Consider the following 24,704-nt stretch of genomic DNA (forward strand, 5'->3'; position numbering starts at 1 on the left):
GCGAGCGAGGGCGGCGGCGGCGAGCCGAGCGCGGCCAGCTCGCTCTCGAGCAGCGCGACCTGTCGCTCGAGGGTGGCGATGCGCGCCTCTTTGGTCTCGAGCACGGCGGTGAGCGTGGCGCCGGCGCTGCCGCCGGGCAGCCCGGCCGCCGCCAGCGCGCGCTCCAGCTGCGCCTGCAGCGCCCGCAGCGTGTCCGCCGTCGCCTTGAGCTCCTGCCGGCAGCCGTAGACGGTCAGCCGCCGCCGCCGCGCTGCAAGCTCCGCGGCCCGCTGGGGCTGCGCCGGGCCGCCGAGCGATCCGGGACGCAGCCCCAACGGTAGGCGGCTCGGACACATTTTATCGCTTCTAATAATGATTGCTCAAACTGAATGCCCAATCAAAATTACACGAGACGGTCTTCTAAGGTTCATGTGGCGGGAACAATGAGCTGCTAAACATGCAATGTCGTGGTTCAGTTGTGTTCGTGTCGCTTTCTTTTGTGTTATGGCCGAATTCATAGGTAATTAAATTTTTCTGATTTTGAAAATTGTTTTTGTATCGTCGAGGTGTCTGGACGGGGTCGTGTGCACGGGGACAAGCTGGACAGTGTCACAGAAAGGCTTTGAAAAGTGGAGAGTGAAGAGAAAGCAAAGATTGAATGAAGCCACGGAGTGGACGAACTGAAAGGCGTCGCGACACATTGGCGAGTCAAATGAATGAAATGAAACTATCAAGAGCAATTCTAACAGAAACTGTGACGTTGATAAAGGTATCACAAAATAAAACGCCCATGTGATTTAAAATACTAACGTACACAAATAAGAAAGCAGAGTGACGTGCATAATTTACTTGGTAACTGACAAACGGTAATAGATTCTTAAAGTTAAAGAGCAACCTTCCCAAGGTACTGTATAAATGGAAGAAGAGAAATGAATCAAGGAACATTCACGGCGTCCTTCCAATGACTGAAAAAGTTCGTGTTGTAAAATTGTACTTATCATTCTCTGTTTTCCTTTTCAACCTTTGGAACACGGATCTCTAATCTCTACTGCTTGGCCAGGACTAATTGCAGGAAGGCGGCAGCAATCTCGGTTATGCTAGAATTTCGCATCTACTCAACTAAAGAACATCACGCATAATGTCATATTCCAATATCTACACAGTGACGCTTTACTTAGCGCACAATGTCAGAATAAGATAAAATAGTCTTTGTGGCATTTTGTCATATGAGAAAAAATACTGATCAACCAGTATTTGAGCACTTGAGATACTAAAGCCCACCATCTTGCTAAGTCCACGCCAAGCGGTCCCACCGTGAGATTTCCTGGACAACATTGGAAAGCTTACGAAGGCATGCTACATTCAGAAGGCTCTGATAATCACCTGCTTCTGTGCCATGGCCTGCATCTGTTGGAACATCTGCCGCTCTTCTTCTTTACCTGAAAGTTGGAGCGGGTTATATGCAGCTCGGTAAAGGAGACTACTGGCCTATTCACCACAGTGAAACTGACAATTCTGTGCCTATTTCTGGCTTGATAAGTAAGTAAATCAGCATCAATATGACTTTGTTGAACAGGCAATAAACGGTGAAGTGTCACTGTCGGGGACAACTGTTATTGTGGTAAAACAGGCCATAGGACGAAAAGCAAACGCACAAGGCAAGTTATGCGTCGTATTTAGTCTTTTAGCCAATAGTTCTTTAAACAAAGTAAGATCACAGTAAATATAAGATCCATGTTTATGGTTATTTTTAGCAAATATTACTTACAACAGTAATAAAAGACATCAAAATAGATTATACTTATAACAGCTTTGTTTGCGAACATTTGCATACCATAATATTCACCCTTGCCTCCTGGAACCAGTCCAATGAATTCCTTTAACCTCCCGTGCCAACAACTGCATACTTATCCCTTTTATTGTTGTTCGTTCGGGAATCTTTCATCCTGGCTTTTGTTCAGTAAAATTACTACATACTAGTGTGTGTAAATAAGAGCTACCTACATCAAGCCTGTGTTTTGTGTATCGTGAGCATTGAATCCAGTGAGATAACAAGAAAAAAACTGTTGAAGCATTTTGTGTTATTTTTTCTATAAATTTACAAAGGACGCATACATTATCAGAATGGCTGTGTCGATTATTTTAATTTAGGTACTCTATAGGATTTATTGTTCACCCAAAATTAACAATGCTGAAATATTTAGAGTGCATGTGAAAACATAAGCTTGAGCATGGGGATAAAATGTGTTGATTATAGTGTAATTCTACGAAGAACAATTGTTTCATCAATATTTACTTTACTAAGTTTTTTTCTTCAACTACACTTTTAAGAAACACTTCTACTACACGAGTATGTTCATGGTACATTTATGTATAAACATCGAAACTAAATACACAACTACACATAAATATCTAAGACCCATAAATCCCACTATGTACCAAATACTAGTTTGGGACTTCGTGCGTTTTAGCAGGGTGTAACTATAGTCCAGATTTTCATGGGGGTTCTAAAAATAGCGTTATGCATCGCCGTTGTGGCACGTGCAACACCCTAGCACAGACTGACAGAATAACAACTTCATACAACAGTCATAGAGGTTCCACTAACTACTAGTAATGTGAGTGGCATTTACATGGCGGCCCTGCCAAAATTAAAAAAAAATATAATAACTACAAATTGATTGACATTGTGTATAGTTCCCATATCGTGTATAGGCCGAAGTGCTCAAAAATATATAAGATACTAGATTTTTCCCGCGTCTTCGCTCGCGCTAGAAAGAGAAAAAAAGTAGCCTATGTCACTCTCCATCCCTTCAACTATCTCCACTTAAAAAATCACGACAATTTATCGCACCGGTTTGCCGTGAAAGGCGGTCAAACAAACAGACATACACACTTTCCTATTTATAATATTAGTAAGTGAGTACGTATTGATTTACGCAGTCTTAACGCCTTCACAATAAAGGCGTTTTTTTTTTAAATATTTAGCAGATCCCATATACCTGATGGTGATGTGAAAAACTTTTTTCAAAGGGAAATCGCCAGGCGAGTTTTTCAAACATTACTTACATTACTCAAAAACCCAACAGTGACGCAAGAGGCAGTTCCCGATATACCTAATACTTTAGCTTCGCACATAATGTAGTGGAATTCTCAAGAAAGTTATACAAATCTATTCTCTACTCAGTCAGTGACACGTGGCTACCCGTGCGTGCTAGTTACTCATTCCTTAGTAAACAAGGGCGTGTACCGTGTAAGAACGTACCCATCCCCTTGTTCTGCAGCATTTCTAGAAGCTTCTTTATGCTCTCGTCTCGCGCTTGGAGCGTTTGCTTCTGCGTTTCGATCCTTAGCTCGAGTTCCTGGTGAAGAAATTAGAATAATCATAAATGCATTTGAATGAATAATAATATATGGAAAATAAGAATTGGAACTGGTTAAGAGTTGAAGTTCAAATGATTTATTGGAAAAGCAAAACTGTAATGATTCAGTAATGTTTTAAGCGAAAAAGGTTATTATCAAAGCGCATAGAGGTAGTTCTAAACTCTAAACTACCTGATATCGATGTTTTTTTTTTAAATAAACAGGCAGTAATTGATCGATCTTTTCGTTGGATGCGTTCCATATTATTTTAAATGGCACAATGGCACATCCGAGAACGGAAACGCGATTGCTGGAGGGCCTTCTGCACCAACATCGAGACCAACTCTCAGGCTGCCAGGGTAAAAAACATTCTCTCCAGCGACCCCGCCAGAAATGTAGGCTCCCTGAGGAAAACTGATAACAGCTACACGACTACCGACAGTGAGACTTGCAAGCTGTTACTCGACACACACTTCCCCGACTGCTCCGTCACGGAGGAGACTTCATGGGAAGGGGCGGACAGGCAAAGGTTAGTACAACCAACTGCAGCCGCCATGGACACTGCCACTAGAGCCGTAACACTGGAAAAGGTACTATGGGCAATAAACAGTTTCTCTCCATACAAGGCGGCTGGGCTAGACGGCATCTTCCCGGGACTCCTCCAGTGGGGTAAGGACATCATCGCGCCGCACCTAATAGTAATCTACAGAGCCTGCCTAATTCAAGGTTACATCCCTGTGAAATGGAGAGAAGTAAAAGTGGTATTCATACCCAAACCAGGTAAGAACGATTATACGCAACCAAAGGCATATAGGCCAATAAGCCTGACATCCTTCCTACTAAAAACAATGGAAAGGCTCTGCGATCGCGATCTCAGAGACGGGGCACTGCTGCGTAATCCTCTTCACCACCAACAACACGCCTATTCCTCAGGCAAATCAACGGAATCTGCACTACATAGTGTGATATCACCAATAGAAGATGCTCTATCAACTAAATCATCAGCACTTGTAGCCTTCATCGACGTAGAAGGGGCTTTCGACAAGACGCAATTCAACAGCATAAGCCAAGCACTGCTAAACCATGGCGCTGACAAGACCATATCCTCATGGATTGACAGCATGCTAAGGAACAGAGCAGTGCAGGTAAACGTGAATAGCAACACAAGGGCCATTGTATCCAGAGGCTGCCCGCAGGGAGGGGTAATCTCGCCACTCTTGTGGAACCTCGTGGTTGACAGCCTCATTAGAGCGCTCAACGAGGCCGGCTATTATACCGTGGGCTATGCAGACGATGTAGCTATCCTCATTAGAGGGAAGTTCGAGCCAGTCCTATGCGACCTAATGCAGGGCGCGCTCAAAATCGTCGAACAATGGTGCTCGGAGCAGGGACTATCCGTAAATCCATCCAAGACTGAATTAGTACTGTTCACGAAAAAGCGTAGTATAAGGAACCTTCAGTTACCTAAGCTCCAGGGAGTGACACTAGCACTTACCAGAGAGGTAAAGTATTTAGGTGTCACACTGGATGACAAACTGCTATGGAATAAACATCTTGAAAATAAACTAGATAAAGCCCGCATCACATTCTGGCAGTGCAAGAGACTTCTGGGTAAGACCTGGGGCCTTCACCCAAGAATCACCATGTGGTTATATACTGCAGTGATACGGCCTATTCTTGCATACGGCGCTGTGGTTTGGTGGCCTAGAACCAAACTCACCACAGCGAGGAATAAACTGCAGCGTTTCCAAAGGCTAGCAAGCATTGCTACCACGGGCTGCATGCGAACTACACCCTCAGAGGCCCTGGAGGTCCTTTTAGGACTACCGCCCCTGGACCTATTCATACAGCAAGAGGCGGCCTCCGCGGCGGTGAGGCTTAAATCACTCAACCTCTGGGGTGCATCGAACGGGGCTCACACCATGATCCTTAGGAACGCCATTGACTACCAACCACTAATGATGGCTCCTAATGACAGGGTACCCAAAGTATACGTCTTCAACAGAAAATACAACATACAACTTGTTGAGGAGGAAAACGATTGGTCGAGAATACACGAACTACGCATATACACCGACGGTTCTAAAACCAAGACAGGGTCGGGTGCGGGCGTGTATTCTCCCGAAATAAACACGCATATCTCAACAGCCTTAGGCGAATATAGCTCCATCTACCAATGTGAATGCTTCGCCATTATACAGGCTGCCAACGCAGTGGCTAAGCGACGTATCACAAACCAAGAGATACGCATCGTGTCTGACAGCGCTGCAGTACTGCGAGCCCTAGATAGTAAGACCATTCAGTCCGGGCTCATACTAGAGTGCCACCGAGCATTGGAGGTGATAGGGTCAAACAACCTAGTCACGCTACAATGGATAAAGGGGCACAGCGGCTCTCTAGGGAACGACGCAGCAGACGAGCTGGCCAGAAAAGGTTCGGACCGGAAAGCGACTGGGCCAATCCCGATGCTTCCCTTACCGTTTGGTCAACTCAGGTCATGGATGCGTCAAAAAACCAGAACACAACACGCTGAACAATGGGCAAACACCAGTACCTGTAGACATTCCCGGGAAGTAGTGCCACACCCGGATACGCGCTTAACAAAGCGCCTACTAACTCTGAATAGAGCATCGCTACGAATAATCGTAGGCAACATTACTGGACACTGCCCACTTAACAAACATTTACATGTTATAGGTAAGACCGACAGCCCTCTATGTCGAGGATGCCTGTCGGCCGAAGAAACGGTCGCCCACGTCATCCTGGAATGCGAGGGAGTGAACACACAACGGGCTCAAATCCTCAAAACGACGAGGTCACTCCGAGAAGCCTGTGGAGACACCAGGAGGATCCTGCGCTTCTGGGCGGAGTTAGGCTGGCTAGACCCCTAGCTGGCAAATACAGCACGCACAATGGCCTCTATCTTTGAGGCTAAGTGCGGAAACCGGAGCCCATAACCATAACCATAACCATAACCATGGCACAGTCGGTAGGATTCAGAACAAATGTTATTGTTCTTGCTTTACTAATTTATAATAGTGCCGTTCATTCTCTGCTGCATACAGATCTTTCAGATGTTAGAGTTTTGACGGTTGAGTAGTTGAAATTGATAAAAAAAAATTGTCTTCTTCGCTTTGATGGTGTCCCGCAATATGGCTAATCTCCCTCTGCAGGTGTTCGTTCTCGGATAACAAGGCTTCCAGCTATTGTTGTACTTCAATCTCCAGCTGTAGCATCTAAAGCGAGAGCTACAGAACTATACTCATCCCGCTCACCTTGATAGTATCCCTCAGTATGGCTATTTCCCTCTGCAGGTGTTCGTTCTCGGCGAACAGGGCTTCCAGCTGTTGTTGCAGTTCTGGCGCCGGTTGACGCATGCGCAGTCGGAGCTCCTCTTCTAGTTGGCGGACTAGCATGGCTTGTTTCTGCAACAAAAACTACAGAGGTCAATATATGAAAGAAAAAGAACAATTTCATTCTTAAGTTATAACCTTCTTATGAGAAAGGAATAAGGCATTGGGAAGGTAAAGTCGTTTAATTTTAGTGATAAGAAGACTTTTCAGGCTCTAAAATAATTAATTATAAGCATTTCCCATGCTTGTAAATTATAAGTGGCCAAAACTAGAACGGTTTGAATAAAGAAACATACCATATAAACAAAAGTCAAACGAAAGTAAGTACTTGAAACTTGAGCCAGTATTGAAATAAAGTTAGAACCTAACTTAAACTAGTGGGCTTTCATGTGAAAAATAGTGAAATCGCAACTGAGCACTTAATCACATCGTGTGTGGTATCAAATTAAAGGGCTTATCGAGTAGTTTACAAATATATAACATATTATAGGACTTTTCCTACTTGGTCTAACAAAATATGAGAAAATGTCCAGATATGCTCGTTTTCAAAAAAATTCCAAAAATATATAATAGAAATTTATAATCACTAAAGCATAAGAGCAATTTTATTAAACGTTGCAGATTATTTTTGTACAAAAATAACTTCGATGTGATATAGATTTTCAAAGAAATTGTCACTTAATTTTAGGTATATTCTGAAAAAAAAAAAATTCGTCTTAGCCTTGTTTACTCTTTTTCAAAACCATACCTAATAAAAATGTAGTCTGAAAAGATTGTAGTACAGGATATACGTGATGATATAAATTTACTGGCTTCAGTATTCAAATTGTCCAAATTTTACAAATAAGATCGACTAATTCAACGCTATACGCGGGTTCTTCTAAACGTAAATTAGAGAAAAAATCATAATTAATTTAGTGATCTGGTTTTCATAAACCGTTGAATTGAAACTTCAATTAAATATCCTATCAGATAACGGAAAGTGTATTATTTCACCGACTAAAACTATCAATTTTACATTATTTGACGTTTTTTCTTGAAAGCACCCTTAATCCGAAGTTAAATGTTTTCCAATTGTGAATGAAATAGCGATATAATAGCGATATGGCTCTTTAAGAAACCTAATATTCCAAGACAACATCGATAGGGCAAAGATTGATGTCCACCATTAGCCAGGAGCGGCATTCCAAGTTTTAGAAATCTTAATTTGATTTGATATTGATTTTTCCCTTTGACCACCAAAAGGCATATTCGGATTTTTATTGTTGGATCCGTATTAGCAAAGAGGATCGAGTATTATAGAGAGTTACTGTCGAAGTAAAATGTGTAATCACAGTGCATATACTGCCGTCTCTTGACACAGGCTTAAAACTTTTGAAACTCAGTTTTGACAATTTGGTCCATATTCTTAGCTCGATATGTGTTAAAATGTCATATATTAATATTCGCGCCATCTAGCTGAACGTACACCAAAGGTGTAATGCCATCTAGGCCACCGTACCTTTTTCTGTATGGTACGTTTTTTTCTTAGACTTTATCTGTCTATACGGAGTTATATATATATCTTTGGTCGTACAGTCAACCAATTGGAACCCTAGGTCACTGTAGAACTATGTCATAGTGACGTTATAAATCAGATTGCAAGAAATCTCTTACTGCAGTCACTTCGACTCTTATTGCAGTCAATTGACTGTACCTGCCGAATCAAGTTGATATGCTTCTAAGTTGGTATGCCACTCCATATTGCCATTTGTATCGCATTAGGCCCGGAGCAATACCTATTGCCAGGACAAATATACTTTAAACGCCTTTAATGTTTAGATATTTAGGAGTTGAGGTCCGGGGGGCCGATTTTTTAATCTCGGCCATTCGATTTCGTGAAATTCGTTCTATAATATCTCCACTACTAGCGATTTAAATTCTACTAACAGAATCGAAAATGAGTGGTCATTACCAACTAGTTTTTAAATTACTAGCCATCCTTTTTCATTACGTCGTTTTTCACAGACTTTCGAACAGCGAATACGTGCGTTCGAAATTCAATAATCGATCCCCTGTACGAAAGAATGTCTTCATGACGATAGGAGGATACTCTTTTCGAAGGCCTAAGTAGTTTAAAAAAGTAAGATGAACAGTTTGCTAAACACATGGCGCTGATACGAATAAAAGAAGGTGAATTCGACGAATAAGAATTTCACCCCCTTTCTTCCCGTGGGTGTCGTGAAAGTCGACTGTGGGTTATGGGTTAAATTGTGGCGTAGGTGAGAGGCTGGCAACCTGTCACTGCAATGTCACAATTTGGATATCTTTCAACCCCTTTTTGCCAAGTGTGGCCCTGAAACTTAGTAGTTCATGTGCTCTGCCTACCCCTTTGTGGGATACAAGCGTGATTATGTGAATGTAATTATGTATGAATTAGACGACCGATCTGGATCAGTCGGTAGTGACCCTGCCTGCTGAGCCGCGGTCCTGGTTCGAATTCCGGTAAGGGCATTTTATTTGTGTGATGAGCACAGATATTTGTTCCTGAGTCATGGATGTTTTCTTTGTATATAAGTATGTATTTATCTAAGTATTTAAGTATGTATATCGTCGCTTAGCACCCATAGTATAAGATATGCTTAGTTTGGGGCTAAGTTGATCTGTGTAAGGTGTCCCCCCAATATTATTTATTCATTTAATTCGTTTGCATTGCATGCATGTTGTACTATTTTCACCAATTATTAACTACTAACTTTTGCCCACGGCTTCGCTCGCGTTAGAAAGAGACAAAAAGTAGCCTATATCACTTTCCATCCCTTTAGCTATACCCTCTTAAAAAATCACGTCATTTCGTCGCTCCGTTTTGACGTGAAAGATGGACAAACAAACAGACACACACACTTTCACATTTATAATATTAGTATGGATAGTATGGATTATTTTGATACAGGTGTGTACTTGTGTAGGTACATATGTGCCAACTTAATGTACTACTTTTGGTTGCTATTCATATTGAATATACATATACAATACACCTACTGATGTTGTAATTTTTACTCCACGCACAATGAAACGAGTTCATCTAAAATAATTCCAACTAGACTAGAGTTCTTTAAAAAACTTATAGAAAAAAATATATGGGTGAAGCTAAGATTATATCTATAAAAGTGGACCACTCATTGCATGTGACAGATGTTTAAATCGATTTTTAAAATAGATTGAACTCGATTCTAGTTCGAACGAACTATCAACGTAGTGAGACTGTCGTTGTGACATTGCGGACGTAGGTAGGTACAGTGAGCTGAAAAAGTGCATGGCAAAATATTCGCCACGCTCTTTTGCAGCGTACATTTACCTACTTACATGAAAATACTTGGATAAGTTTTGTATCTGTTCAGTTTTGCGTCAGTAGTTCAGTACATCTAGAAGTAGGTACAAACGAAATGCATAAGAACTTGATATGCAATATTATTTAAGTAGGTAGGTATTAATGAGCCATTAGGGTAGGGTAGGTAAATTAACGAATCGCGCTGTTAATAATCGCCCAATAGATGATAATATTATATGTCACCAATGTGATAAAGTTGCAGTCAATAAAATTTGTGAACAATGTAAACAAACCTTGTAGTCAAAATGTCTTTAATTTCCATTATAACTCATCAGATACTGGCTAAATCCATGTGTTATTTCATCAATTCATCTCACATTATGATCCTCAACCTTTAAAATAATAAAATTGTGCTAAGATATTGATATTTTATATAATGGTTTGTTTACATTGTTGACAATTTCTATTGACAGCTATTTTTTTTTAGATACCTACATCATTTCATTTAGGAAGCAATTAATTATTTTAATAATCGTTAATCACTTATTTTATTATCTACTTTTCACAGTTTCCAACCGACAAAAACAGGCTTTTCCACCATTCTAGTCATGAAGGAATTACAAAAGAGAGATTTAATTATTATCCATTTTTTTCTATTTTTCCCTGAAACCATCCAAAGAACATTAAAAGATAATCGAGTAATCCGAAACCAAGTCGATTGTTCTCATTCTCACCTTCAGCCACAACCTTTTGTTCAGAATGCTTCAAAAACAAGAAAGAAGCAAATACAAAGGATTACTCAGGGAGGGCTACCATGAAGTACAGTCAACAACAAAGCTGTGAATACAAAGTGCCAAAAATATGTATACTTTATTGCCTGTACATATTAATGTGTTTATACAGCTATGTTGTTGACTGTACTAACTTACCGCCGGTTTAAGTTGAGAGAGAGAGGGACGGAGTTATATGACTGGTATAGCTGTGTATTGTATGAACAATTTAGCAAAACACTTTTCAAATTACACATGTTTATGTACCTATTTATGAACATTTTTGTAACTGTTAAAAGTGAGCTTTGTTTTTAATTAATGATTGTTCTGTTTCTCACTGGTTACGAATTGTAATAAATAAAGCTTTATACCTAGGTTACAACTTTTTCACTACTTAATCACATTCACTCGTAAACTAGTTTACGGTATGTCTCTATTAGAAATAGCCGAACTATTGGTATGTATATCAAAATGTTAATTATAGTTGATTCGTTACTGCTAGCGCCATCTATGCTCCCAATGTATAAAACTTATTGAGTACCGTTACTTGTCAAATAAATCAGTCTGTTGCGAATATTCACGGTGTTTTATTAGGTTATGGGCGTTTCCTAGTTTTTATCAGTTATTTTAGTGTAAAATAGATAAAAAGTGAAAGTTTATTCGCGGTAACATGACTACGAACTATATTGCCAGTGTGCCTAAGTTGAAAGGCAGGGACAATTATGACGAGTGGAGTTTTGCGGCTGAGAACTTGTTGGTGCTAGAAGGGATGGAAGGTTACATCAAACCGTCAAAAACCTTCGAAGTTAAACCAGTTGAAGACGCAAAAACGAAGGCAAAGTTAATTTTAACTATTGATCCTGGATTGTACGTGCATATCAAGAACACACAGAGCTCAGCGGAATTATGGACTAAATTGAAGACCATGTTTGACGACTCTGGTTTCTCAAGAAAAATAACCTTGCTTCGACATTTGATAAATATCAGACTTGAAAACTGTGACTCGATGTCTACCTATGTCACACAAATGGTCGAAACAGCGCAAAGGTTAAACGGCACAGGATTTACGATCACCGATGAGTGGGTAGGATCATTACTATTAGCTGGTTTGTCCGACCGTTATTCACCCATGATTATGGCAATCGAACATTCGGGTATTTCGATAACTGCAGATGTCATCAAGTCAAAGTTACTTGACATGGAAGTAACGAAAGATTCTGAGGTTGGCAGCAGTGCGGCATTCGTAGCGAGAAGCAAATGTCACTCTGGCAACACTAAGCCAAAGAACTATGGCGGGAGTGGCGGCTTGTCAATGTCAAATAAGAAGACAGTGACAGATACAACAACAAAAGAAGTGATTTGCTACAAATGTAAGTCCAGCGGACATTATCGAAATCAGTGTCCTACGTTGAAGAAAAATGCTAGTAAATGCGTATTTAGTGTTGTTTTCCTTAGCGGGAAGTTCAGTAAGGAAGATTTTTACGTAGACTCCGGCGCGAGCGCGCATTTAGTGGTGAACAAAGACTGGGTGAAAAATGCAAACTTTACGCCTTGTTTACCAGAAATCATTGTTGCAAATGAAGAAACAGTGCCTGTTGTTTGTTCTGGAGACGTGGAAATTGTTTCCGATTTGAAATGTCAAATAACAGTGAAGGATGTGCTATGCGTGCCTAGTTTGACAACAAACTTGTTATCAGTGAGCGAGCTTATCAAAAATGGCAACAGAATTAATTTTGATGAGAAACATTGTTACATTAGTAACAGAAACGACGAGTTAGTTGCTATAGCCGATTTGATTAACGGTGTTTACAAGTTGCGACTTCAGAAACAGAGTTGTTTGTTGGCAGCACCAGCAGTTACTGGAGAGCTTTGGCACAAACGTTTGGCTCATATTAACAGCCAAGATTTAAATAAAATGAAAAACGGCATTGTTGATGGTGTGTCTTATGAAGGATCTTTAGACATAACCAAGGCACAATGTGAAACCTGTTGTGAAGGAAAGCAAACAAGGTTACCTTTTACACATGTTGGTACCAGAAGCACAGAGGCTTGTCATAGAATACATAGTGACCTGTGTGGACCCATGGAGGTTAATTCTTTAAATGGCAGTAGGTATTTTATGCTATTTATCGATGACTACAGTAGAATGACTTTTATATATTTTCTGAAGCAAAAAAGTGAAGCTTTTAGCAAATTCAAGGAATTTAAAGTACTAGTAGAGAACCAGCAAGGCAAGAAAATTAAGATATTTCACACGGATCAAGGTTTGGAGTACTGCAACCGTGAGTTTGGAACTTATCTCAAGAATGCGGGCATCATACATCAGACCACAAATAGCTACACACCAGAACAAAATTCAATTCCAGAACGGTCTAATCGCAGTATCGTAGAGAAAGCTAGATGTCTCTTATATGATGCAAAGCTCGACAAGAGATTTTGGGCAGAGGCGGCCAGCACCGCAGTTTATCTGAAAAACAGGTCCATTGTGTCGGGATTGGATAAAACTCCGTTTGAATTGTGGTATGGTTCAAAACCTGATTTAAGCCATATAAGACTGTTTGGTAGTAAGGCGATGGTTCATATCCCAAAAGAAAAGCGCTTGAAGTGGGACAAGAAAGCAGCAAAACACATATTAGTGGGATATGGAGAGACAGTGAAGGGTTACAGATTGTACAATCCCTCGAAGAAAACCATTATTACCAGCAGAGATGTCATTGTGATGGAAGGTGAAATGGATGGGAGCGACACTGGTGAGGACTTGGCTCTTTGGATACCTAATGAAGAGGCGCAGACAAGCAGTGTGGAGGAGAAGAGCAGCGTTTCAGTGGGGGATATGCATCCTAATGTTCCAGATGAGGAGCATTCTGAACTCTCTTCAGATTCTTCAGTATACGCTGATGGTAATGAGACTTTGACTGAGCCAACGTCAAGTGAGGAGCCAGAACCAACAGTCCAGTACATCGACACCAGAACCGAGAAGCAAGCGTGTCAGAAAGCAGCCTGATAGGTATGGCTTTGGCAACATGTGTCTTCCCAGTACTGTTCCAGCTTCAGAGGAGATCACATACTCAGAGGCTCTTGAGGGGCCAGAGAAGGAGCAGTGGAGACGCGCCATATCTGACGAACTGCAGTCGTTCGAGGACAATGATGCGTGGGAGCTTGTCGAGAACCCCGGTAATGTGTCGGTAGTGAAGTGTCGGTGGGTCTTTAATAAAAAAAGTGATGTGGACAATAATGTGCGTTATCGTGCAAGGCTCGTGGCCAAGGGCTTTACGCAAAAGCCTGGTGTTGACTATACAGACACTTTTTCTCCTGTTGTGCGTCATTCAACTTTGAGATTGTTATTTGCTCTTAGTGTAAAGTTAGGAATGAGTATAACGCATTTAGATGTTACTACAGCTTTCTTAAATGGTTTTCTCAAAGAAAACATATACATGTCAATTCCTGAAGGTTTTGCAAACAAAAGTGGGGGAAAAGTGTTAAAACTTAAGAGAGCTATTTACGGGTTAAAGCAGTCTTCTCTAGCCTGGTATGAGAGGGTTAAAGATTGTCTTTGTAAATTGGGCTTTAAAAACAGTCAGTATGAACCGTGTTTGTTTGCAAAAACTACTGGGAAAGTTAAGATAATTGTCGGGCTCTATGTAGATGATTTTCTGATTTTTTCAAACAGTGATAGTGAAACTGAAAAATTGAAAAATGTTTTAAGTTCACAGTTTAAGTTAAAGGACCTAGGCCCTGTAAGACAGTATCTTGGCATGAGAATAAATTTAAATAAAAATAAAGATGTAATAACTGTAGATCAAGAACATTATATTGAACAGTTAGTATGTAAATTTCAGATGTCAGAATGTAAACTGCAAACTACTCCTATTGAGCCTAAGTTAAATTTGGAAAAAGCTGAAGGAAGTTTACCTAATGTGCCTTACCAAAAGTTAATAGGAAGTTTGATGTACTTGCGGTCTTAACAAGGCCAGACATAGCATATGCGGTAAGCTATCTAAGCCAATTTAATAATTGTTATACCAGTGAACATTATAATTATGCAAAACGAATTTTAAGATACTTACAGTGTACAAAAACCTATTGTTTGAGGTACAGTAATAATAATTGTGATTTGCAAGGTTTTGTAGACAGTGACTGGGCAAGTGATGCTATAGACAGGAAGTCTTATACTGGTTTCTGTTTTGTTATGTCTGGATCAGCTGTTTCTTGGCAAAGCAGAAAGCAGAAGACTGTTAGCCTTTCAAGTACAGAATCGGAGTACACAGCTTTGTCAGAAGCTTCTAGAGAAGCTGTTTACTTAAGAAACTTATTACATGAAATTATAGGTGAATATCATATAATTAATTTAAATTGTGATAATCAGAGTGCTTTGAAATTAGCATCTAGTTGTCAAAGTCACAATAGATCAAAACATATAGATGTACGCTATCACTATATTAGAGATGTTGTTAAGTGTAACTATGTGAATATTAAGTATATACCTACAGAGGAAATGCCTGCTGACGTACTTACCAAAGGTTTGTGTTCTGTTAAACACTACAAGTTCATGAAAATGATTGGTATTGTTCCTTTGTAGATTTATTTCATTTACCCAATTATGTATGGGATTTTTGTAGTTGAGTTTTTTTTTGTTTGGATGTGTATCCATGTATAAGAATTTAGCTTATTTTGATAAGTGGGGGTATTGGTATGTATATCAAAATGTTAATTATAGTTGATTCGTTACTGCTAGCGCCATCTATGCTCCCAATGTATAAAACTTATTGAGTACCGTTACTTGTCAAATAAATCAGTCTGTTGCGAATATTCACGGTGTTTTATTACGAACAAATGTTACACAGAAAAGTGCACCCATTTGAGGGCAGCACCCGTCGTGCACCCAATAACAAGTCAAGAAGTTGACTGACCCCGCCGACCCGTCAACAAATATCACTAGTACAGTCGCCAACAAATATATCCGAGCTGCCAAAGCTCTCACAAATATCGGAAGACGCCCCTATAGGGAACTTCACACCAAATTTCAAGCTTTTGGATCCCCCCCTTCCTATGTCACGCATTTTTATATCTCTTTAACCCAGATAGTCAAGTTCGTTACTTCCTTTTTTCGCACTTGTATCGTAATGTATACGATAAAATATAAGAAAAACATGTTATTTTTAAGACTCATTTCTATTGAATAATTCGGATAGAAATATAATTATAAAGGAAATGAGTTGACCGTGACGTCACTCGACATGATTCCATATTAATTCCATATTAGCAAGTAGTTCAAATTCGTTTTGACAGTTCTTAAAAACAAGCTGATTTGACTATAAGGAAAGTCGCCTATTGTCAAGAAGTAGTGAGTGGATCGATATTTGTGAGAGTTTTGGCAGCTCCAATATAATTGATGGCGACTGTGCGAATACATTGTTTTAATTAGACCACAGACCACCTCAACTACTACACGGAGCATTCAAGCCAACTCTGTCTGCTTGTTTGTCCGTATTTCACGGCAAAATGGAGCAATGAATTGACGTGATTTTTTTTAGGGGAGATAGTTGAAGGCATGGAGAGTGACATAGGCTACTTTTTGTCTCTTTCTAACGCGAGCGAAGCCGCGGGCAAAAGCTAGTATCTTATATATTTTTGAGCACTTCGGCCTATACACGATATGGGAACTGTACACAATGTCAATAAATTTATAGTTATTACATTTTTTTAATTTTGGCAGGGTCGCCATGTAAATGCCACTCGCATTACTAGTAGTGGAACCTCTATGACTGTTGTATAAAGTTGTTACTCTGACAATTTTTGAATTTAACGCGAGCGAAGCCGCGGGCAAAACCTAGTAATATATATGTGTAGTCTGTGAGTTAGACGAAAGTAATGAGATCTCCTAGACAGGCGTTATATGAAACCTTGAACTAAAAGAAAATAAATAGCTTGCATTCTGACATCACCGAGACAGTACAGACGAGCGCAAAAGTGTTCATTAAACACTTTTATTACGGTTGACATGTTGTATCTGTACGAGACTAAACCATTTTTCATATAATTTATTATATGAGAGAATATGGAATAGATTTTGTGCGAAAATCTGGAATGGCGGAATCAAAATCGGGAGAGAGATTAGAATAGTGTGGTGACGGGTTAAGAATTTCACCACCTTCTTTCTTCCCGTGGGTGTCGTAGAAGTCGACTGTGGGATACGGGTTACATTGTGGCGTAGGCGAAAGGCTGGCATCCTGTCACTGCAATGTCACAATTTGGATTTCTTTCAACCCCTTATTTGCCAAGAGTGGCACTGAAACTTAGTAGTTCATGTGCTCTGCCTTCCCCTTTATGGGATACAGACGTGATTATATGTATGTATGTAGATTAGAATAGAACGAATAGAATAAAATGTACCGTAGGTACAACTCTAAATAAAATGGCCTTATGTCTCAAGTCTCAATCCAATACGAATTTTGTTGATTGCACAGCCTTAAGATAAATATAGGCACAAGGAAACATACATAATACATAAATACAATGTGAATTTCCTAGGGCAAATTACATATTTTCTTCGTATTACTTCGTTGACAGGAGCCGGATATCCTTATCCGCCTTTATATGGGTCATATATGTATAAAATAGGGAACTTGACTGTAGTTAAAATAAAATATTATTTTATACCATACACGAAGTAAAGCATCAGATAATTGTAAGAAAAACATGGACAGGAGTTATTTTTCAATCCAATTTCTATTTAATAAGTCTGGTAGAAATATATAAAGTAACTGAGTTGACCGTGACGTCACTCAATTCGATTTCATATAAAGTCCATATTAACAATTCGTTCAAATTCGTTTTGACAGTTCTTAAAAAGAAGCTGATTTGACTAGGAGGCAAATAGCCTATTAGCTTAGGCTGTAATGTTGGTGAAGTAGTTCTATGTACTGTAGAAAAAATAAAACTTAAATATTGTGTTAAAAAACGATACGAAAGTGTCAAAACACCTAACATGTGTGAGCAATGTTAAGTGCATGTTGATAATAGCGAGGTATTGTAAGTATTAATAAATTTACTCCTAAACTCTTTTAACTAGTTTTTTTCTTGTTTAAGGTGTAGCGGGGCAAATCTCGACTGGGGGGCAAATGTAACTGGTCCATTTTTTTCGATATTTTACAATGTTTGCATTATTAAATAGAGTGTCCACCGGTTATATGGTAGGCGTGTTCAGTGGATACATGTAGAACTCAACATCATAGTGTAGTAATGGAAAAAATAGATTAGTTACAATTGTCCCTCAGTCGAGATTTGCCCCGCTGTACCTTACTTTATTTTTATAATTTTATTAGACTTTTCTTCGCCACTGTACGTACAGCCACGCACGGCTACAATCTGCAGATGAGGTCATTCAAATAAACATATCAGCACTCAGCTGACAGTTTGACCATTCGTGAACCATATTACAACTGCATAAGGTCTACTGTGAACTGTGCTATAGTTGGTGTAAGTATGCGATATCAATTACGTTATCTGTTACAAGTGGTTGTTTAATGCTGATCCGGTTTCATGCTAAATGCAAGGTGGGATTATAATAATATGTATAATCATAGATTAAATATAAGAAGATGACTATCCCATAGATTAAAATGCGGCCGCCTAAGAAAGCGCATAAACTATACCACACATAGATGGCGCCACAAAAAAATGTTTTGCAGCTTACCTGATGTTTTGACTGTATCATCTGACCAGCGTTTATGTGGTTTCTTCTTGAGTCGTTTTCCTAGTGGTCCTGTCCATTCAGTCATAATTTTTGTCCACCTTTTGTCCGTACATCTTGACACATAATTATCCTGCCCATTTCCATTTTAGACGAAATGTTTGTTTTAGGGCATCCACAAGTGTGGTTTTATGTCACTATAAGGAACAATATACACCGTGTTTTTTGGTTTCCGTTAAATTCGATACGCAGTTAGGTTCATCATCAGGAACCACGCTGTATATAGCTTTTTGTTAAATTCGAAAAAAAAAATGTTTCTTGACATACATAATAAGTGTGGGGGGACCTTTATCATAACATTAAAGTAATTGTCAAGTGTTTGACGGCACATGTCAAAACAAATAACATTAGGAAGTGGTAAGGGATAATATGCCACACACGTGTTCAGTAATTAAATTTATTTTTTTAATAATTCGATAACCGTAAGAGATAAAACGCTAGTTTGTTAGAGAAATTGATTGTATTTGAACTAAATAATCTTCCCTTAAAGTTAACGGAATTCAATAAAAACACGGTGTATAAAATAGTAATGCCAACTACGCGCAACCCTATTGTTGGGCTAATGCTATAATCCGTCATGTCAGCCGCTTTGTTTATTGGTACCCTTTTGGACGCTTTCGGTTTACCACGTCAGATGAATCTTACTATTAAAGCTTTGTACTATTGTATGTAGCCGTATAGAAGCTGCATACAAAACGGTTTCCAACATGTTACACTAGATGGCGCTGCACCTAACGCAAACTGTACAATGAGCTGCGAAATTGGATGGAGAATTAATGAATTAATTGATTGATAAATTCGCCATGCACTTTTGTAGCTCACTGTACTTATAATATACTTATAGCACATTCTTTCTAGACGTTGACCTGGAATAATATTTTTATGTCTTGTATTTTTTTAATAAAGTTACCAACAGCATTCATAATGAAGAAGTAATTAATTATAAATTCTTTGAAAACAACCCCGTAAATTATAGTGAAAGAATGTCTTATTACTTGTTATGGAGCCAGTAAATTGCCCCTTCGTAGCGGGTGCTACGGTATGTCTACGGCGTAGCGTCGTAGCATGTTATCCAAGGTCTAAACATGCACAAAAAACCATAGCTAAAGTAAAATAAGATCCTAGACTACGGTTATTGCTGTCCCTTTCTTTTCACTGTGTTAGAAAGAAATGCAAATAGATTTGACAAGGCAATTATAAGATATAAGAATTAGGTAGGTAGGTAGACTAGGTAGGTAGGTAGAACTTAGTAGAAGTGACAGAGAAATAATATCTTTTTCCCCTCACTAGCTCGGAAACACGTGTTTTGTCCAGCGGGTAAAAACGCATTTTATCCACTAGTGGGTAAAGTAATTTGACCTTGAATAAAGTCAAATTAACTGCTTTAAAATTGATAAAAGTAGGTGAATCTAGTAATAATGATGATTTACCACCCGTAGACCTACTGGAAGCAGTGATAAACGCATTTTTTGCGTTGTAGTTTCCTCGCTATAGTGAGGGGAAAAGTTTCGTGTTACACTCGGGTGCAAATGTATTTTACTTCTCGTGTGTTAAAAAACTCGCAAGTTCAGGATTCTATTCTCGAACCACTCGCTTCGCTCGTGGTTCAACTATAGAATCCTTTCACTTGCTCGTTTTTCAATTCCACACTCGGCGTTAAAATACAACTTTGCCCCCTTGTATAACAAATAACTATTTCATCACACCCGCACTTTAAATGTGCTATTGCACGCAGGCGGAGCGTGAGTTATAGAAAAATCGTTCTCCCAAGGGAATAATGAAATTTCTTGTACCGTACTTAACTTTTTTACATCTATTTACATATTTTTTACATTGCGAGTGTGATGAAAAACATTGTGTGTAACTCGGGGAGTATGAATATTACTAATTCGAGTTTTTAAATCGCTCCGGCAAGCCGTCGCGATTTAACTTACTCTCGTTAGTAATATTCAACTTCCTCCCCTTGTTGCACAATGTACTATTGTACTATTTTGTTTTATGAAAATTACGGCTTTTCATTTCTTTACTGTGCAATAATGACATGGCGGTGATACTATTCAAGAATCGTGAAAAAATAAACACATAGGTATGTTCCTCTATCTACTATATCTATATCTACCTAAATCTTAACCCCCTCAGTCCTCGTGTACCTACAAAATTTTGTACAAATTTATTTTGAACTTTTATTGAGTAACAAAAGGTTTTCATATTCTAAAACAAAACAAACAAATACTTCCAGTTTATCAAAACTTACAAGTCTACAAGTTCACAAGTTACACATTACAAGCAAATTTTTACAAGTAATTACGTGTAAATTGTGTTTATCAAAAAGTAATTACAAGATTTGTAAAATTTTCTTTTCATTGACAGACTGTGACTGTGCACAGTCACAGACTCACAGTACGGTTCTCCTCCTGAGTCAAGTGTGTAATTTTACAAATGAGATTACTGTACGATGTACGATTCACTTACAAATCTTATTGCGTATTTATGTCTCAAACAGTGATAAGATAAGATAGAAACGGTGACTATTTATACAAAATGACCCATTTCACTGTAACCGTTTTGTACTAATAATCGTTTCATGAATAACCAATTACCATACCTACATTAAAAATCACAGTCCAATTTTCTCTTACATGGAGTCATGCCACATGCAATTAAATAATCGATGCGGGCGCGATCAAGCCGCGCGCTTACGGCATTTAATATGCATTACAAATTAGTCTGTGTAATGACTTCAGCAGTTAGGGGCAATCGGGAAATGGTGTAATGGGGACACTTATGGGGGGTTATTCAGACCTTATATTACTGCTGACTGCTTTTAATAGTTCTAAATAACTTCAGAAAAAAAAGATACTTAAGCTTAAGATGGCCCCGGTCAGCAATTTGTTTTATAAGGGGGCAAAGTTGGTTTTGAACCGCATGTGCCAGGCTAGTAGACTCGTATCGAATTTAGCACATCAAGTTATTGTTTTCTGTTCTGTAGTATTTGACTTAAGAAATCAATATTTATAGATTGCGGGCATTAAAAGTGCGTGATGACTGCGTATTTTTAATTAAAGATGTGTGTATGTTTTTTTTAAATTATGGACTCCGAAAACAGTGTTGGCCAATGGAGTGACGTCACATAATTCAGATCAACTATGGAAATTAGAGGTAGTAATCTGATCTCCATAAAAGCAACCTCTATTGTATTAAAATTCATAGTGGTTGACGGGTGTGACAATGTGAAATATTTTTTTCTAAATATACTGACGTCATGTCATAGATATTCTATAGATTAATATGGCTGATGTTGTTTTTGCCTGATCACGTAAAAGTAAACTTTAAATAATTTTTTTGCGGGTTTTTAATTCGTAATAAAATATGTTACTATTTTTTTTGGTTTAATTAGACAGTAATTAATAATATAAGACATACTTTGAAAAAGGGTCAAGTAGCCTATTGTACTATTGGACCGCAAACGAAGCGAGTGATCGGAGTGATTCAGAACGTGCAATTATGTCTTACTAGCTTTTGCCCGTGGCTTCGCTCGCGTTAGAAAGATACAAGTAGCCTATGTCACTCTCCATCCCTTCAACTATCTCCACATAAAAAATCATGTCAATTCGGCGCTCCGTTTTGCTGTGAAAGACAGACAAACAAACAGACACACACACTTTCCCATTTAAAATATTAGTATGGATTCAAATCTTAGAAGCATTAAGCATTACTCGAATTCGACAGTTGGTATGGATAACTTGTCTCGTCCAAATGTTATTCTATGCATAACCAATAGTTCAGAAGACGTATCCTAAAATAGAAATTGACTTGTGAAATTGGATGATGTTGTGTCAGAACCATTCTTCGTTCTGTCAAAACTGCTTTATGCTTTCCATGTACAGTCAACCAAATGGAACCCAAGGCCACTCTACAACCATGTCAAAATGACAAGCAGTAAGAGATTTTTTTACAATCTGATTTATAACGTTACTATGACATAGTTCTACAGTGGCCTAGGGTTCCAATTGGTCGACTGTACAAAAAGAAATAAATAGTCATGAGTCATGAGACACTCTGTGTCGCTTCCAAACATCGTTTTTTCTAAGTGATATAACTTGATGTTAATAATCCATATGTTTTTTTAAATATAAACATATGGATTTTTCCTTTTTTATTGTGGAACGTACCACTTTATAAATCGCAAATTATAAATGCAGACATCAATCGCAATGAAAAAATCAACAGAACAGTTGGTAACGCATTGGACCGGCAATCCAAGGATGTGGGTTCGAGTCCCACGTTGGCCAGAGTCGATCACTGTTGATTTTTTCATTGCGATTGATGTCTGCATTTATAATTTGTGATATAACTTGTTTAAAATTATCCATACTAATATTATAATTAGTAATAGGAAAGTGTGTGTGTCTGTTTGTTTGCCCGTCTTTCACGGCAAAACGGAGCGACGAATTGACGTGATTTTTAAGTGGAGATAGTTGAAGGGATGTAAATTGACATAGGCTACATTCTGTCTCTTTATAACGCGAGCGAAGCCCCGGGCAAAAGCTAGTATTATATATATCGTTGTCTGAGTACCCACAACACAAGCCTTTTTGAGCTTACCGTGGGACTCAGTCAATCTGTGTAAGAATGTCCTATAATATCTATTTTATATTTATTTATTTAATGTCACAAGTTGAAAACAGACTTCCACTTTTAGTTTTGTGAAATGTCTGTTTTAACTCACCTAAGTCTGCTTTTTTTCGTTTTTCATTCATAATTACGAGAATACACTACGTTTATAAACCAGCATTTGAACCTCTGCGCAAATTATGGACTAAAAGCCCAGAGCCACCAGACCCTCCTCAAGGATGAAACTTTGGGATAGTGTAGAGTTCGTCTCGACGTTTAATGTCTAGGTAATATCCACCTAGTTCAGGCCATCGGCCATTTTTTTGCCATAAGGTTTTTTTAAACACTAAAACTTTCCTTAAATTCTCAAGGCTGACTTTTATATATGTGTTAGAAAATACTTATAATCAAATGGTCATCATTTCCTAACCATTTACGCCGGCCGTAACTTGAGAAATTGGGGTAAGTTACAAAGACTTTCAGGCGTCTGCTAAAAGTTACGGCCGGCCGAAATGGTTAAGAATAGATGATTATCAAATCCTTACAGTCTTTTCTATTACATATTTTAAGGAATCAGGGGCAGATTTTAGAACGAAAACAAAGATAAACAACAAATCACATTTTTCTTTTATTCATTTTTAAAACATGAAAGGACACGAAAGGAACAAATCGCATACAATTAGCTCGCATAAATACCTAACGACACAAAATCGAAAATGGCACAGTAAGTACAAAATAGCTCGCAAACACGACGGCGGCCGAAGGCAAAATGTATTGAGCAACGGTTTTCAACGGTTTTTATGAACTATGATAGTCGCGGTAGCAGGGATAGGCTTGGTGTTGCCAACAGTATTATAAAAATCAGGCTTGAAAATTTAAGGAAAGTTAGTGTTTAAAAAAACCTTATAGCAAATAATAGGGCCGACGGGCTCAGGTAATATGCAGACATTAAACGTCGATACGAACTCTACATTATCCCAAAGTTTCATCTTGGAGCAAATGAGGAAGGTCTGGCGGCTCTGGGCTCTTATTCCATTATAAATGCGCGCTATTTCAGTCCGGTTCATTTCAACTCCCGGGCGGTTTAAGTTGCCCGGTAAAACGTTCGTCCGGACAACATTTACATTCTGAACTTAACACGGCGAGCACTGATTATTGTGCAAACTAGCACACAGGAGCACAGTGTACTGGTAGGAACTTAGTCTTTAGAGGATAAAAAAGATGAGGACACGTTTGCAATGAATGAAGACTATTTTATATACTCTGTCAAACAAGTCTGTCAGTAAATAAGAACAAAGAAAAGGGCAGTATCAATCTTTTTCTCTGCACCCAAACCAGAAATAGACTTGATTTTAAAGTATATCTCCTTTTCTCCATAAAGCCTGACTATAAATACGGCTATTGTCAAGAGGGCAGTTCAATATAGTATACCAAAGAGGATTGAGTATTTTAGAGACTTACTGTCAAAGTAAAATGTAAATAATCACAGTGCATAGACTGCCATCTCTCGACACAGGCTTAAAACTTTTTAACGTCAGATTTGACAATGTGGCCCATATTCT

General features: G+C 38.7%; 1 protein-coding gene across 3 annotated transcripts in view; it reads right to left on the bottom strand.

Moving 5' to 3' along the window:
- Nucleotides 1-24,704, bottom strand: part of LOC125242214 (plectin) — a 103,826-nt gene that overhangs the window by 43,025 nt on the left and 36,097 nt on the right. For all 3 annotated transcript variants that reach the window (XM_048150940.1, XM_048150941.1, XM_048150943.1), the window contains exons 2-4: nucleotides 6,618-6,767; nucleotides 3,230-3,341; nucleotides 1,363-1,418 (exon numbers count right to left, since the gene is read on the bottom strand). In XM_048150940.1, coding sequence (XP_048006897.1) covers nucleotides 1,363-1,418; nucleotides 3,230-3,341; nucleotides 6,618-6,767 — 318 coding nt within the window. The remainder of the gene's footprint in view (nucleotides 1-1,362; nucleotides 1,419-3,229; nucleotides 3,342-6,617; nucleotides 6,768-24,704) is intronic.

This window comes from Leguminivora glycinivorella, chromosome 2 (genome assembly GCF_023078275.1).
Source record: "Leguminivora glycinivorella isolate SPB_JAAS2020 chromosome 2, LegGlyc_1.1, whole genome shotgun sequence".
Classification (NCBI taxonomy): Eukaryota; Metazoa; Arthropoda; class Insecta; order Lepidoptera; family Tortricidae; genus Leguminivora; species Leguminivora glycinivorella.